At 40.7% G+C, this 18,167-nt stretch overlaps 1 protein-coding gene across 2 annotated transcripts; it reads right to left on the bottom strand.

The window, feature by feature from the left end:
• Nucleotides 1–281: 281 nt before the first annotated feature.
• Nucleotides 282–11,576, bottom strand: LOC308123802 (interferon-induced very large GTPase 1). 2 transcript variants are annotated; one of them, XM_080486487.1, is made up of 6 exons: nt 11,472–11,576; nt 11,241–11,316; nt 11,072–11,141; nt 10,841–10,972; nt 10,465–10,731; nt 282–5,968 (listed from the first exon to the last, which is right to left on the bottom strand). In XM_080486487.1, the coding sequence occupies exons 2-6, from the start codon at nt 11,265–11,267 to the stop codon at nt 1,305–1,307; spliced, it is 5,160 nt and encodes a 1,719-aa protein (XP_080342613.1). In that variant the 5' UTR covers nt 11,268–11,316; nt 11,472–11,576; the 3' UTR covers nt 282–1,304. The 2 variants fall into 2 exon arrangements, with proteins under 2 accessions (XP_080342613.1, XP_080342614.1); XM_080486488.1 differs by having other exon boundaries at nt 11,225–11,316; nt 11,472–11,533.
• Between the last annotated feature and the right edge of the window lie 6,591 nt (nt 11,577–18,167).

Raw genomic sequence — 18,167 nt, forward strand, 5'->3', positions numbered from 1 at the left:
TGTTTAATGTGACTTTATGTCAAGAAGGAAACTGAAGTTAGCTTCCAATGCGAAAGTTAAACTGAAAAATGACTTGACTGTCTCTTAACTATCAGTTTCCTGTACTATGCAGTGGCAGCTGGTGGTACATTTCTTAGGTGGGTTCTTCATTATCATTCTATTCTCCTGAATTCGCTTTGAAATGTGCATGAAGTGATTGAAAACAAACTATTAACACATATATTTTGAGACTTTTGGATTCCCCGTAAGCTAAAATAAGTGACTCACTGCAGCCGCGAGGGTCAAACAGCTTTATTTTGCTTCATTTATTGACTCCAGCAGTTAAACATGATCCTGTTCATCCTTGAAAAATATCACCATGTAGGATTAAGGTTAAAACATTCAAAATCAACAAAAACATTCAGATATTTTTATCATTTTCATCAGACGTGACATCATGATGTCATCGGCTCAACCTTTGTTGCAGACACAGCATTTCAACATTTCCACTTTTTGTTTTCAAAATATGTTTCTAAAGTATGTTTTATCAGAGTAAACACTAACAAATATATAAGTTTAAAATCTTCAGCAAGGAAAGTCACAATCACTTGAAACAAGATGATGATGCCACAAGTCAACTGGATGAAATTTTACATCCTCAAAAGAACAAAAACACACTTGGCATCATATGTTTTTTTTATAACAGCAATAAAACATTTAAAAACTGGTCACATGTCACAAACTTAATCTGGTAAAAACTGTTTCTTCCAGTATCATGTTTACATCTCTCACTAAATCCATAAAGATGATTCAAAACAATAATTTGACAGTTGTCAAAATGGACACAAGGACATTTTAATGTTTCCTCAGCAAAATAATCACAAAATAAAGTTATGAAACATATTAAAAGTGATAAAGTAAATAAAGTAAAATACCTCTGTGCTCTGATGGTTTCACCTCTAATACCTCAGATCTATCAAAGTAGAAATGGTGGTGACTGGTTCAAAGGGCTTGTTTTGTGTTTCTCAGTTGGTCAGAGGAAGAAGTGCCATGATGATGTCTTACACATTTTGTATTTTAACAATTTTCTGATCAGAAAAATCACTATTCCTGAGTGAGTTGAAGAAAAATGTGCCTTCCATGTCTATCATACAGCATTCCTTTTTGAATTTCTTTTAAGTGTAAATGGTGATTAAATAGTTATGTAGTGACAATATAAGTCACTTGATTTCATGTGAGATTTTTAAGAAAAATAATATAGAAAACAGACAAATTATAGAGCTGTCACTTGACACACTCAGAATAAGTGATGAAGATGAGCAGTTTCACTTCATGTTAAAGGACTTTTTCAGGCTTTCTTCAGCCTGCTGAGGTGTGATGTTTCCCCAAGTTTCAGGAATGTCAGCAGGTTTTGCATGATAATGTTTGGCAAACTCATCATTGTACTCGGTCATGATGTATTTCCAGTAGTCTGAAGCCTCAAGACTTGTATCTGGAAAAATATCCCAATTGGGGAATATTTCTCTGTAATCCTTGTAAGGATGCCTTTCTTTGTTATTTTGACGGCAGCGAAAACGAACATCACTTGCAACAAGAGATGAGCAGATGTCAGTAACAAGTATTTTCGTCGAACTCCACCTGTATCGACCCAGACCTTGTGGCCGGTGTAATGAAGCATGGTGTTTAGTATGAGCTTCTCCTCCAGCCTCACAGGGAACACCACAGAATGGACACTGTTCACCACATGCAATGACTGACTTGAAAAGCTCATTCTGAGGCTGCATATGGAGACACTGCAGTTTCTTTTCAAAGGTTGAGGTTTTGAACTCTTCTGTCAGAGTTTCTTTCATGTCGTTCACAGAGATTTTGAGGCACTCAGCAAACTTGTCCTGGTCAGCATTGTTCAGGATCATGAATGCACCAAGAGCATCCTGGGAAATGACCAGTGTATCACCAAGTCCTTTGCAGATGTCCTCCACAAATGTTTGCACATTCCCTCTGTTTTGTGTTTTGGCCTTTTCGATGGCTTCATTGATGTGGCTGACACTTGACTTAAGATGTTGGTTCTCAAACTCAGACATTTTGGAAGGACTTGAAAAATGTTCCTGTATTTTTTGAAGGATCCACTCCTTTACATATTTCTCATAGGAGGTAGTGAACCTCAAATAGTCATCAAAGTTTTGCTTTGAGAACAAATCTAGTGAAATGTGGTACTGGAAAGCGACTCGTGTGCTGAACTCCTGCTTCTTCTTCATTTCATCTTGAATGGAAACACCCAGGTAACGATTGATGAAGTGTTCAACAGCAGGCTTCAAGCATTTGTCCACAAACTCTTCAGCTTTCTTCTGACACTGATCTCGTTCATGAAACACATCTTTGAAATCAGCACAAAACTTTTCCTTGTTTTTCACAAAACATCTGCGAGGATCGTTTTCTTCTAAGAAGTCTTTGTGCATTTTCTGAAACTTTCTGGCTGCAAATTCACAGATGTGCTGTTTCAGGGAAACTTCAAACTCAGTGTCCGTCTTAAGATCTTGATTCTTTTCCAGATGCTGGTCAATGATCTGTAGCATCTCTTCGATGTAGGTGGCATGGTAGTTGCTTTTTTTAACTATTTTTTCAGCCACAAATTGTGTGCAAGTGTCGATGATGATGTCAGCATTTTTTTGTGCAACTTTGGTGTGATCTTTAATGTGAAGCACCTTTTTTATTGTGTTCAATAATCCTTTTGCTGTATATTTAAAATGCTCCTTCCCACAATCTTCCAGTCTTTTTATGTCTAATATTTCTTGAGCATGACTTCCCCTCTGTGCCAGATTTGCTCTTAAACACTGAGAAACATTTGCAAAAACATTTGTCGCTTGTTGTTCTGTAAAAGATAGAGCTTCCAGTGTTTCAGTCCACATCTTGTTGAATTCCTCATCAAGCTCATCATCGCTCTCGATCTGAACCTTTTTCTTTCGACATTTATCAATCAGTGCACACACTGCTTTCTCAATTTGTTTTGTGTGATTTTTCTTAACTCTGTCGACCTCTGCCATCCCCTGTTTGATTTCCACTGCTGCTTGAAGCTGATTGAGGACTGACCGCTCAGTTTCTTTTCGAAGGTTTCTTGCACTGTTTGCAAACTCTTCTTTGTATCCTACAACCAGATAGACATGACCGTCTGTTTTCTTGAAGTACTGAGTCACATTGTCAAGTAGTTTTGACTCCCAGTCAGACATCACTGTGACAGCTTGAGTTTTCAAATGACTGTGGAATTGTGCCAAGTCAGATGTTTGGGATTCAGCAGCAAGTGTACCAAAATTGGAGATTTTTGTTTCTGCATTTGTGACCCAGTTGTACATTTCTTTTTTGAATTCCCATTCCCATTTGTTGAATTCTGTGCAGAGTCTCACGTAAGCGTCAGCTACGAGGCTGTTTCTGAAGCTGAAAAGAAAGTTTTCATGCTTCACTGCATTCCACAGACTTGTCATCCATTTTTTAAAGTCCAACACATTGTTAACACATGAACCACTGTTTCCCAGCAGCTGGATGATGTTTTTCTTGAGCTCATAGACTGCCTCGCTGTAGCCTGTGTTGACTGGTGCCATCGGAGGGTTTCCAGTCCAGAGACCAGGAATGTAGCAGTTCCCAGTGTCAGGATCATACGCCATCACATCAGTGAAGCTCTTGTTCTCTTCTCTTCTTTCCATTTTAGCTGCTGCCTGGGTCATCTCGTTCAACTGTTGGAAGAGCAGCTTCCGATCTCGTAAGTTTTTCTCGTGGGCTGAAACATCCGACACGTTCTGGTGAACAAAGTAACATTTTGGCTTTTTGCCCACTTCCTTCATCCGGAGGAAAGCGTGCACTACTATTTGCAGGATGTCCTTCATCTCTGTTGAATTCTCCATTGCAATATTGATGATAGTGATGTCACTCAGCCCCACAACAAGTGTTGCCAGTTCATTGTCATGTTCATAGCTGTTGTCCAGCTGGGTGAGTTCTGGCGACTTCAGACCTTCAGTGTCAATGATCATCATGAAGTCACAGTTGAGCTCTTCTTTGAGCTTTTCATCAATTCTGATGAGCAGCATGAAGGCACCTCGAGTGCATCGACCACTGCTGACTGCAAACTGCACTCCAAACATGGTGTTCAGGAGAGTGGACTTCCCTGTGCTCTGAACTCCCAGAACTGTAACAACCAGTATCTTGTTCTTAGGACGAACCAAGTCATTGAGCTGAGAGAGAACATCACTAACCCATGTCAGAGGAATGTTGGAAGCATCCCCATCTACAAGCTCCAAAGGAAATCCATCAAGTAGCAGCTGTGCACAATGTTTGGGCAGATGATTGAATTGTTCACGTGACAGATGGGTTTCTGGAAGAGCCCGTGAAGCTTCATAGATTTGACCCATTTCACGGAAGAAGTGTTCAGTGCCCAGTGAACTGTTGGAAAGCTGTCGGTCAATTTCTTTGATCTCTTCGTTGTTCTCAGAGTTCTTGCTCTTTTCTTTGTACTGTTCCCTCAGTCCAGACAGTTTTATGCGAGACATGTTATCAAGGTTGATTCGCATCCACTTCAGAAAATAGCATCTCTCTAAAGCGTTGCTTGATATTCCACTGATAAAGGATGTCATTGCTGTGGAAGTTTCATAAGAGTTTTGTTTCTTTCGCAGTTTATCTTTCTGCACCTTAAGATCGCTTTTGTACTTCTCAATGTTTTCAGATCCAATGTTTCGAAGTCGAATCTCCTCCTTCTCTAAAGAAGTCAAATCTTTCCATATCTGGCCTTGCAATGGCAGCTGATCTTCTTTGTACTTAAGGATGTCATGAATTTCATCAGTGATTTCATCTACCTTTCTCTTTCCATCCTGGCACTGTGGAGAGTCTTCATCCACTCTGATTCCCAGTTCATGTGCAACCTCAGCCATCTGCTCGATTCGCATCTTCATCTCTGTTTTCTCAACTACACGAGTTACTGCTTCTCTCAGACGTTTCACAAACTCTGCATCATTCATGGCTTTTGTCTTCAAAATGATGTTTCTGTTTGTCAAGGACATGTCAGTTGCTACTTGTTTTAAAGCATCTCGACTAAAGCTCCTGCTCTGAGAGTTTCCCACCAAGAATATCTCTGACTCTGTGTTTTGGTTCGTCAGTAGTTTACATTCAGGTTCTAGATTGTCAAAGAAAACAAAGACTGCTGCAGATGTGTGACACAAAAATGAGAACTGGGTTTCGAAAGAGCCAATGTCTCCTCTGAGGTTAGCTAAAGCCACTGGTTGGTTGAAAATATCAATGTTTTCATTGCCACAAGGAAGGTACCAAGTCATTTCAGCCAGTCCATCAGATATTCTTCGTGGACTGTCTCCACAGTCCATGTTGTGGTGAACAAAGGTGTCATGGTACTGCTGAGAGCTGCTCAGAAGCTTGTTGAGGGTCTCTGACTTGGACATAGAGCACTTCCCCAGTCTCACAAAAGAGATCATTGGCAGTTCAGACAGAACCATTCTGTCTTCAATGAAACCTTTGGATTCAGAAAGCAATTTCGGTCTGTACTTTTTGACAATGTCTCTCAAAGCCCACACCATCAGTGTGCTCTGCTTTGTATCATAATCAGGAAGCAGCAGAGGCACAGGAAACTGACACATGGACATTTTGAGGGTTAATTCCTGCTGCACAAAACCATCAGAACACAGAAAGAGAGCAGTGATTATGTCTAGAGGGTTTAACATGTCAGCAGAGTCTGAACTGCTCATGAGATCATCAAGATCTAACCCAGCATTCCCTGACACACCACTTTTACATTCTGATGTATATTCCACATTTCTGGCTGTGACATTCACCATCATCAGTTTCTTTAAAAAATACCAAGAGAGGTCTGATCTACTCTTGGCAGGTTCATCATCTGTGGTCTTCTCATCAATCTGAAGTAACTTACTTAGTGACAGTTTCTGTGTGTAGAAGTTCTTCAATCCCAGATCCTCCAAAAAACTTTCCAGGTGGGTCTCTGTGGACAGAAATTAATAAGTCAGAATCCATGCAAATGTGAAGAGTCAAGATTCTGTCTCTGTAATCCATGCGTAAATGCAATACCAGCAAGGGACTCTGTTTCCAATGGCATGTGAATGTGATGGATCTTGTCATGCACATTTAGATCAATGAAAGAGTAAAATTTGCAATATGAGTCAAAGTAAATTCACCATTACTGAAATATTTTAACAAAGCAGAACCCCTGATTGAAGTTTCTGTTTCTAGATTGTTTCTAGATTCACAAAATTAAGTATTGGGGCGGCATAGCTCGGATGGTGGAGCGGTTATCTCATCCATCTCTGCCTGCCTACATGCCGAACTGTCCTTGGGCAAGACACTGAACACCAAACTGCCCCCAGTGACAGCGCCTTGCACGGCTGCAGCCTCCAATGATTATTAAACTAATAGGTTTACTGACGGCGTTCAAAAGGGCAATCCAGGTCCAGGCAAAGGTCGGTACATCGGAGAAATCCAAAACATGAGAAGTCCACACAGGAGAACACAGGAAGAGGGCTGGGGTCATGAAGACAAGCAACAATGACAATCGAGCACAGAGACAGATAGACGGAGGCTTCACAACAAAACAGGAAGTGAACACAGTGCGAGAAACGGACTTGACAAACACACAAAGACACAGACCCTTACACCTGCACCTGAGGATCCTGAGACATGGAGTTTCTTGGGGAAATGTTTAGCTGCTTGGAAAGATGGCCCAAGACAGTGAATAGATGGTAGTGTGGCTATGGAGGGATGCATAATAACCCCAAAACTACTCAGTTTGAAGATACAAGTGGCTAACGCTACAGCTTTCGTGATCTCTACAACAGCCTTTTGTCTTAATGTGTAGACATCATCAACATGTCTCAAAATGGCAGCATTAAAGTAAGAAAAAAGGATGATACCTCTGTACGCTCACATAACAGTGGCGACACAATGTCATCATCCACCTCAAAGGTCACCATGGCTATTGCTATGGCAAAGGCAAAAACTATAAACGGTATATTGAACTTAGCTGAAGCAAATTCACTTGTTGCTGGTTCCCCGTTCATCTTATTCTGCCCAAAACCATGATGCTTCTGTTCTTCTACATACTGTCTACAGCTCTTTATGTTGTGCTTCTCCAATGCTAAGGCAGTATCTGTGTGTACAATGGACTTCTTTATGGACTTATAGATTTCAGTTTGTTTGTTTTCAGACAGTAAAACTGTTTGTTTTGTATTGTTTGTGCATGTACATTTCTTTGAATGCCTCATGAGTCATGTGAGCTGACTCAACCATGCACACTGAACACCTCTTCAGCTGACTGGAGCAAGTGAACAAGTTTACTGGACGTGTTGACTTGTGAGTCAACGTTCAGTAAAGTGGCTCACAGATTTTGAACAATTTCTTAATATTCGAATATCATTAACTAAAATCCCAATGCCAGAATACAAAACAAAACATACCAAACTTCCTCCAATACTAAGTGAAGGAGGGCAGGAAGACATGAACTGAAACAGAGACGACGCATGTGAGTTTCAAGATATAACTGGATGTGCTGAAACTGAAAGACGAGACGGGTAAACACCCACAATTTAACCACGGTTGGAGCAGGTCCTGACACAAACTGTGAATGTGCCAGTTGGGTTTATAGTAGACAGTAGATTTGGTATACTTTTGGGAGCATAGAAATGTACACCTTAAGGGAAATTTTGAACGTAATAATTTTGGTGTTTTAGTGAGACGGACCCAAGTGGGGCCTAATGCTCTCAGTCAGAGGTTCTGTGGTCAGTTCAAATAGAAACAAGCAGAGAGAAAATCCCTGCCTCTTCCTTCTGTGTGTGAAAACCTGACTCCTCTCTAATGTGTTTCACCCGTGTCTCCTTTCTCATGTTCCTGATGCCAGATTGTCTTTGAACCTTCGTGTTGCAGTGTTCACTTTGTTGACTAAAACTATGATGACAAATATTTGTCAACGAACCTTTTTCACGGACAAAGACTTAATGAAAACCAATTTAAAAGTAAGAGATAAATACAAAGACTGACGAAGAATAACTGACACTTAAGTCAACAAATCAAAATGAGGCGAACATATTAGAAACTAGATTAGATTAGATGAGATTAGAAAATCGATTCTCTGAACTAATATGAGGAGAAATATGCAATGTGCTCAAAGTGAATTGTGTGTGCGCGCGTGCGTGCGTGTGTGCATGCAAGGTATTTGTTGATTATTGTGGCGGGGTTCGCTCCCGTTCAAAGAACAATCACCGCAATTCCAAATGGCAAGTTGACTTTTTCCTTTTATTGTCCCACAAACAGTGCCGGTGCTCGTTATTTACAGTGAGCAAAAATATTTACAATAAGAACAGAAAAACATAACCATGATCCCAGCTCTTCCTTTAGCTGGTGGGTTTGAAAAAAACTTTTCTAGGCTGAGTCGTGTTGCTCTACAGTGCAACTTCAAGGAATGACTCCCGTCTGCAGCTTTGCCCACTGCTTTTATACTGTTACGCCCCTCCCAGGGGTGTGATTGAGACATATTCACCAATCATAAGTTCATAACACAAATAATAATCACATCCTACTTTTAGGTCAGTTCATTTTTCTAATAAAATGTACAAAAACATTTTCCAAATAAAGTCACATAATAATTCCTTTTATAAACAAAAATTAAAAGTTAAACCAAACACCAAATGATCACGACACTATAGTCCCGCTCAGGCTTCGTTATAAACCCGGGGTTAACTCCACCCCGTCTTGCCTGTCACCAGCTCCGCGGCGTCATGTCACCGGTAAGTGTTGTGTGTGTGTGTGTGTGTGTGTGTGTGTGTGTGTGTGTGTGTGTGTGTGTGTGTGTGTGTGTGTGTGTGTGTGTGTGTGCGGAAGTTTGAATGTTTGCGCAGGTAAAACATAGCCAGTCCAAGTGTGCACCCCTGGGGTCTCCGCTGCCTGCGTAACAGCAGAGCGGAGTGCGGGCGAGCGCGTGCGTGTCCGTGTGTTGTTCCGTTGCTGATGGAGCCGCTCCATCACAATTATATCTGTTGTGTGCGTGAGGGAGGGAGAGATCTAAGAAGATTGGGCAAGAGATGATAAAATAACAATTTTCCTCATTTATTTACCCTCACAGATACATAAGACATCTGATAACAAAGACAACCATGGACCGAGTGGAAATAAGTAGGAGTGTTAAAGTGCTAGAGAAATAAAGGTAACTTGAGTTGTGCTTATTTTATGAGATTTTATGAGAATATCTTTTCTTAAAATGCCATGTCATGGTTTTGACACTGAGAATCAAATACATGTTTTGTATTACAACTGTTGGATCTGTTTGTTTTACATATTGGAACTTGAATACCATTCATTAACAGACTGTTTGATATTTCGTATGACCGGATATTCTGGGGAAACATTTAGTCGACTAAGTCCACTGTGGATTTAGTCCACTAAAACTCTTATGATATTTAGTTGACTAAAACTAGACTGAGACTAAAAGGTTTCAGATGACTAGAATAAGACTAAACCTAATGGTGTATTACTGAAAAATCTAAGGCCAAGACTAAATCAGAATTTGTTGTCAAAATTTACAGTCATCCATCATTTTTCTCGTGTCCTCTCATGCACCAACTGTGTTTTACCCTATAAAGTCATTTTTGGATTGGCCCTTGCGATGCCTTTGCTTAATTTTAAGTTTAATCAAGTGCGTCTTTGTAACTCTGTTTTGTGTCCGAGTCTGTATCAGGTTCTTCACGTGTTTTACAGCTTCTCAAAATAGAAACACTTGCAAAAAAGCTAAATTCTGCTGATAAATATCCAAAATACGACCTAGCTCCAACAGTTTCCTTCAAAATAGATACTGAAAAATGTTGATATTTTACAGTTTATGTCACTAAAAACACTGCTCCTTTAAGAAACTAACAACAACAATTTAATTCTGGAAAAAAAATAAACCATCTCCCATCTCTGTCAGCTCAACACAAACAAGATGGTCTTTCTTCCATAGATATGATGGCCTACTTATCTTCTCGTTCTTCCCAATTTGACTTTAAAAACCATTGTGTTCAAACCTGTCACTCTACACATTAATATACAATCCAAACTCCATCATGTACGATGCCACTATTCATAAACAAAGGGCACCCTTTAAAATAAAGGACATATCCTTCCGCCTCCTAATTTCAAACAACACATCCTTCTCACACTGAAAAAATCAAGGAATTTCCACTGTGGGTAACATCTATGAGACAGAGACTCTTTTCAGGAGCTGAGAAAGAAATACAATAAACTGAAAGGATTTTTTTTTTTTTTTTGATTTCTTTGAACTTAGGGACATACAGTTTCAGACAATTTTAGTGATTCTCATCACCTTCATTGAGTAACCCTGCTATTTATATAGTTTTTGGTATGTGATCCTCAGTGAAAAAAGTTTGGACTCTCAACCAAATAGTGTTTTCCTTCAGTACAACATGTTTTCTGTCCTCATCAAGTTTGACTTACTTGTTTTAACTGTTGTCGTGGCCGGGATGCTTTGACTTCCATTTTTCAGCAGTGCAGAAACGTGGAGGTAGTAACACACTGCTGGCTTCAGGTTGCTGAGGGTCACGCTGTTGGTCTTTGTGGTCACTCGGTGCTCAATCTCTCCCTCGGTGTAACAGGTCACAGTAAAACTCTCCACTTCATCAGCAGGAGTGTCCCACTGCAGAGACAGTGACTCACTGCTGGTGTTAGAGACTGTTATCTTGACTGGCGGGATCCTCACTGAGACTATTAAAGACAACAGTTTCATGGATTAAAAACATCTTACATTTTGATTTGATGGTGTAAAAACACACAGTTTTCATTTTCAAAGGGCTCATTTTACTTTTTGACTTACCTGCTGAGTCTGACATGGGGGCTGCTGTGTTTTTAGTTCCACGTTCTGCAGTTGTTAAGTTAACACAGCTCTTGGTTTCAGAGTTCAATTCCTCACTGTCTACAGGGCTTTTTTCTTCTGGCGAAGAAACATCTATCAGCAGAGGAGACAAATAGCTTTCAGTATTTCATTATAACAGTACAATAGTCAGGAGGTTTTGGTTTGTGTCATTCAGAGAGTCTGAGAACTTACTGTCATATTCAGAAGAGTCTTGTTCCGTCCTCTCAGGACCAGATAAAGTCCCCAGTGCATCAGGGAATTCCTTATTTATTGACAAAATGTTTATCAGTACTTCAAATATTAATTTATTATGGTATTCATTTATTCTTCATATTATTATGTTACCCAGTACTATGTTTACCTCCTCTTCTTCGTCTGAGCTTTCCATCCTGGCTTCACTCCCAGTTCTCTCACACTCAGTCCGGATCAAACTACCTCTGATTGAAGGTAACAAGAAAAGAAAAGACATTCAGCGTGAAAAAGTGCACATCCACATGACAGCTACAGTTAAGATTAAATAATCAGCATGTAAAGAGTAGAAGACAATGTCTGTATTAAATTTAAGTTAAAAACCAATAAAACTGTAACCTACTAGGTTGAATCGTCCATGGTGAAGTTGCTCCGTCCTGTCTGCAAGAAGAGCTGATGTGAATTGGGCTTGAATGCGATGGTGACGTCATAAATCTTGTTCCGCACCCTTCCAGCAAATGACTGTGTGACATTTCAGCAATATGCATACTTTCACTTTCAATTCTTCATAATAACATGAGAATGAGTGGATCCAGGACAACAGTACTTGTGTCAACAGATCAAACTGGTATTTTATTATGTACTGATCGATCTGGTACTAACATGTACTAACCAGTTGGACTGTCAGGAAGCTCAGGTACAGTCCAACCATGAAGCAGTTACAAACAAAAGTACAGAGAAGAAGAAGGTGGAATAAGCACTAGGTGTTGTTTTTTTGTTTTGTGATATTACATTCTGTCTTTTGCTTCGTTTTGTGATGGTATAGATTTCTGAATGTTTCTGAGTATGTGATTGATTAAAAAACAAAATCCCAGGATACAAACAGACTGACTGGAGAATTGATATGATTTATTCAAGCATAGGTTTTCATTTTTGTTGTATTCAGCATTTTGTTTTATTTATTATGTTTGAAATAAAACAAACAAAACAAGCTCTAAATCCTTCATCAACTCTTCTGTGATTAGGATTGAAACCTTTGGGCTTGTTAGAGTAACATTTGCATTTTACTTGACATTTGTATTTAAACATCAGATGTGATTACGTTTCATTTCTTTGAAACGACGCCTGAGTTCCAGTAAAACAAAACTTGTTTGTAGACAGGTCAAACCAGTATTTTCGTGCGCACTGATAGAATTAAGGTTTATTTTTATAACAAACCAGTTCTCTCACTCACTGTAGGACAATGCAAGGTGTACAATAGCTATCATACTTGGACAACAGTTTGGTCCTCTGTATGACGGACAGTTTCTTTGTTTAGTTTTTTTCTGAACCCTGAAGGAGTCTGTTCCCATGTATCATGTTTCCAGCCAGTCCTGCTTTGTTGAGCACGAGAAATGACTTTGACTTGTCTCAAAACAACACGCTTGATTGACTGAACGGTTCCTGACAGTCAGGACTGATGGGGACACCTCAGTGTAAATCCACTCTCGCGACCTGTCCACACGAGAACGCAGTTTCATGTAAAGGCACCGTATTTGGCCGATCGTTCACACAGCATGTTGTTTTTTAATTTTTAAAAAATATGATTTAAAGAGTGGGGAAATTCTAAAACACCAGTCAGCTTTGATGATGTGTGGATGGTCAAATATGCACATGTTTTCCTGTGGAAAACAATGATGGAGGGGACGGGTGGGGGTCTCAATCACCTCAACAGGGTAAAAGCAACTCAGCTGATCTAACTGCTCTTTAAAAGTGGTCCTTTTTGACTTTCTGATGGGGCAGCAGCTCAGCTCTTGCGACTACAGAAGTAATTCTGCAGCAAAACAGCAGGTTGTCATGTTGGCTGACCAGTAGCCACCAAACTGCTCAAGCTGGAGGATATACTTGCAGGTAAAATATAAATTTCTCCTCTTTCTCTCGTTCTCTGGCTCTCCTGTATACACTTTCTCTCTCTCTCTCTTTCTCTCTGTTGAGCTGAGCTGCAGTGCCCCCTCTCTGCCTCACTGTATCAGGTTGTGGTTGTGGCTTCCAGGCTGAAGGCGGCAGCTCCATCACATCAGGTGGAGGTTATCTGCTAATGAAGGAAGGTTGAAAGCATTGGCCGTTTTCCAATACCCATACTTGTGTTAGGCTGAAGATTCCAGTGAACTCCTCCAGAAGTTTCTCTGACTGAGGAGAAACACCAGGGGCAATGAACAGGCCATAAAACAGCAGGGGAGCGAGCCAGTTTTACGACCCCCCAGGTTGATAACCCATGAGGATGGTCGAATCCGACCCAAACACCACAGGGGTCCGAAATTCAAGACTGGTGAAACTTTTCAAACCAATTCTCTCTGCTTCTCAATCTGACCATCGAGGGAGACACAAGTCTCTGCTTGCCTCAGGATGGTAAAGAGAGCAAAAGAACAGAAGAAACATCAAGACCAGCCCGCTGGACGAGCAGGACCCAGTTTGGACTACATCTTCTGTTTTCCTGTATTTTTCCTGTTTTGGGGGGATTCTGGAGACCAGAGCCATCGTCTCCTCTCCAAGATCATCCTCTCAGCTGTCTACTCCTGTAGCTGAAGCCAAGCCTCTGAATTCAGGACGCTGAATTCAGACCCGGTAACAACCAGTTACCACAGCCTCCCAGAACCAACAGCAGAACCGGATGGTGTGAGAGCTTTTGTCTGGGCAGAGAATACTTCGAATGATGTTCTGTTGAAAGTGCAATGTGTTTCAATATGCCGCTCAGAAGGTCGCAGCATCTGTTTGTGTTCGCACGTTCACGCGCACCAACCAAGTCCAGGACTCTGGTTTCCCACCTCAGAACCAGAGGTCCAAGTGAGCTCCAGGCCCACTGGGAGCTCTGTGTGGAGGAACCAGGGTTCAGAACCGAGCCTTGCAGAATTCTCTGTCTTTCTCTTATCTTCATCCTCTCTCATTCTCCCCCTTTCTCCACTAACCCGGATCTCCTTGCAGCTCTGCGCTCTCCCCTTATCTGATCTTAATTTCACAGACACACACTACTGCATGTAGCACCAAGGTGTTACCTGCTGCAAGGGAAGATCTGCCTTGATCACAAGACTTCTAACTGCAGGTCCCGACCTCCACTTAGGACTCCGGTGCTCAGAATCGGGCCAACAAAACCGCCCGTTTGTTACGCCCTCGGTAGACTGCCTCGCTCCGAGACCGTCTTGTTTATCTGCCCGCTAAGCAATCGCCGCGTCCCCAGAAAGAGCGAGTCAAACGCCTCTAGTGGTCGCATGGGTCATCGCAATCCCTCGTGACATCCACCTGGTGGACACATCAAGTCATTGCCGCCGCACGCCCCTAGTGGTCGTCACACTCACCGCATTGACCCGCCGACGTCTGCCTCCACCTGGTGGACGTTCAAGGTCATTCCACCCACTCACTCCAGACCATCCACACACACACACACACACACACACACACACACACACACACACACACACACACACACACACACACACACACACACACACACACACACACTTTGTACATAGTGTTTGCTGTTTAATAGATAAGAGCTCCGTGTAAGATGTTGTGTGTTCTTGGTGATTGTTGTGTATTTATTGTTGACAATTCACTGGTTTGTAACAGTCTGTGCTCGGATCTCACATCTTCCATTTTACTTAAGATTGTTAGATTTTATGCAGAAATATTAACTAACTTAAACTTTTACAAACGAGACTGATATTTTGGTATTAGCTATTTCCAGTTTATCTGGTGGTGCCCCGATTTATTATTAATACATAAATAACACATTTATGCAACTTAATAATTTTTTTATTAATAAATAATTTTTGATAATTTATTCATTTTTTTCCCTTTTTAAGTAATTACTCAATTTCTTTAGGAGTTGTTAATGAGTAAATGACTGTTTACTTCCATTAATAATTTAAATTTTTCATAAATTACTTCCAGTGATTTATTACTTTCAGTAATCTATTACTTACAGTAATTTAATGCTAATAATCAACCATAAATCCCAACACTTGTGTTTTCATGTACCCGTGAAACGTCATCAGTGGGAGACCAAGTACTTACCCAATTCTTAGGCCGTTTTCCAATTCTTAGAGCGCCAGTGTGTACTCACCTACGTCACGAGTAACTACTTGCAAGGTATCCTCGGAAGTGCGGAAATGCAAATTTACGAGGGCGCATCGGCGTTAAAGGAGAATTGGAACACGAGTACTTGATGACGCGGTGGCTGTCATGGCTGGATGATGGACCCTGAAACTCAGGAGGAGGAGGAGGAGCCTGTTGTCTCTCAGGTTCAAGGAAGGTGATTTGTACCTGATATTTTATATGATGATCTAAATTTTAGAACATTATTGTAAAATAGTACCTTTTCTGTTGCATACATGCTGTGTATATTACAGTGTATTGTACTGTGTATAGTACAATGTACAGTACTGTGTTTAGTACCATGTACAGTACTGTTTAAAGTACAGTGTATAGTTCTGTGTATAGGACAGTGTTACTATTACTTCTACCTCCTATACAGCCTTTATTTTACTCTTCATCTCCTTGAACAATGAAAGCAGCTGATCAGAAATGTCCGACTAATACAAACAATTATTTTACTGTTTTACTGAAGATCCCTGATGTTTATTAAATGAAGTAACCAGCTTTTCACATACCTGCTGCTTGTTGTCATCCTTCTGGTCATGTCATTAATATGTACTCTATTACATTTGTCTAATATACATCCTACAGTTAAGCACTCCGATCATTAGCTGTAATTTCTCTTTAGAATAAATACATAAATGGCTTATACTGTGTGAGAGTAAATACATAAATACACATATCGCTTACACTGTCGAGTAAAGAGAGATATCAAGCAGAAGATAAAGGAAACTTTATTTAATAAACTTCAGCAGAACCTACAATAGTAATAACACAAGTTAGAAACATTATGTACATAGAATAATGACATTGTTTTGTAAAATTCTAAAGTTCTTTCGAACCTCATATATTATAGAGTATTTTCTAACAAGAGGTAGATGCAGGAAAGATTCTATCTTGCCGACATGTTTCAGCTGCATCTGTAGTCTTCCTCAGAGCCTCATCTGGCCGGTCACCTGATAAAGACCGACGTGTCATCACAACCAGATGACGACACTCTGAGGAAGACTACAGATGAAGCTGAAGCATGTCAGCAAGGTAGAATCTTCCCTGTATCTACCTGTCGTTAAAAAATACTCTATAATATATGAGGCTTATTGATGTGTACATTGGCAACTGTGGATCTGTGCAGGATGCTCTTGTCCTGCACAGATCCTCCATGTACCAGCAAGTACTGGTACCAGCTGGGTACTTTCTGCTGGGTGACAGAGGAAGTACTGTATACACCAAGTACTTTATGATGGGGGACAGAGGAAGTACTATGTCCATGCCTGCAGTGCACAGTTGTTATTATATCACTGTAATGGCAACCTGCTTTATTTCAATAATCAAAATCATGAACACGAAGGTACACAATGAATTCTGATTCATGATTACATCAAAATATATCAAATGTTTTCATGTGAATTTTAACTGACAGGCAGGATGAAACCCAACAGACACCAGGACAAACCTGCTGGTGCTCCATCTTTCTGAGAGCCTGGAGAGACATCCTCTGGTTGCTGTCTGAGTGTCGTCTGTGTGGCATCGGGTGACATCATGGAGGTGGAGAGGGAGGTCCAGGGAGGAGAAGGACGGTCCAGGGAGGAGGAGGAGGAAGGTCCAGGGATGATGATGGAGATGACCAGGTGACACTGAGGACGCCCAGAGGGACCTGGCAGGAAGTGATGTGCGAGCGAGACTCACTGTCCAGCTACCTGCTCCTGAAGAACGACCTGCAGGCCTCAGAGAGCAGAACCACATCTAGACAGGAAGCTCTCCTCATGTGGTCATGTTCTCTACTCATGTGTAAATATATGGAGATAGATGGATAAAGACAGAGAGATCGACAGAGAGATCAACAGAATGTAAATGATTGTATATGACTGTAAAATATAGAACTTAACATTTCTCTGTTTTATTTGATAAACAATGTAATGTTGCTTTAAAGAAGAAATTGTCTCGGAGGAATTTCAACAACTATGAGGTCTATGAGGAGAACATAGAACAAAAAGAATGACACACTACCAGTTCAGTAAATAACACATGTATGAATAAAATATATACATGTAATAATTCAAACATCAAAAACAATCCTCACTCCCATCCTCATCTGGAGGAGTTCCTCTTCTCCACTGGACCAGGCTTCAGGTTCCTCAGTAGCCCTGGATTCAAATAGTGCATGGTGTTAGTTTGAATCCACAGCATCCTCCAGTAGAACCTCCGATAGAACCTCCAGTCCAGTAGAACCTCCAGTAGACACACTTTAGTGCAATTGAGACAAAACACTATGGCCAGTAGAACCTTCACCTCTCAGTCAAGTTAAATAGTTTTAAACATGATCTTTCCCCTCAGCAACAAATTTAAATGTACATGAACACTGTTAGATTTACACCAAAACATTTAGATCTCATGAAAACGCCAGAACAAATGTTTAAGTAAGCATGATCTTGAAATATCAACCTCATAACAACATTTTAAACAACTATATTCTCGCCTAAAACCCTCTTAAAACTGCACTCTGTTAAACAATGACGCTAATATTTCAGATTCTATACGCACCGTTGTGTGTTTTCTCCTCCGCGACCTCCTCCGGCTTCTCTTGCCAAATGCATTATGGGTAAATTGGCTTCCCAAGTCTGCACAGGTCAGTGTCGATGCATCCTCGAAAAAGTGGGCGGAGCGAGGATACATCCGGGTATTCCATGTGTACTCGGTGAGAAACGGCCTAAGAATTGGAACAGTACTTGGTCTCCCACTGATGACGTTTCACGAGTACACGAGAGCACAAGTATGGACAAGTATGGGTATTGGAAAACGGCCTTAGGTTATTTCTGTTTACTTTAGAAGTTATTATACGCTGTATGCTGTGATTCTGAGCTCGTCTTGTCTCTTTATTCATTCCAGCAGATTTACATGATCCTGCACATCTTTTGAAAATGTCACCAAGTAGAATTAAGGTTAACCTGTTGCGGCCCAAAGTTTCCAG

Source organism: Lipophrys pholis, assembly GCF_963383615.2.
Source record: "Lipophrys pholis genome assembly, chromosome: 18".
Taxonomy (NCBI): Eukaryota; Metazoa; Chordata; class Actinopteri; order Blenniiformes; family Blenniidae; genus Lipophrys; species Lipophrys pholis.

Coding starts and splice junctions, on each gene's coding strand:
- LOC308123802 (XM_080486487.1), bottom strand. CDS start 11,267: ATGGAAAGCTCAGACGAAGAAGAGGAG. Junction 11,142..11,240: donor GCTCAGACGAAGAAGAGGAG/GTAAACATAGTA, acceptor TCAATAAATAAG/GAATTCCCTGATGCACTGGG. Junction 10,732..10,840: donor CCCCATGTCAGACTCAGCAG/GTAAGTCAAAAA, acceptor TGTCTTTAATAG/TCTCAGTGAGGATCCCGCCA.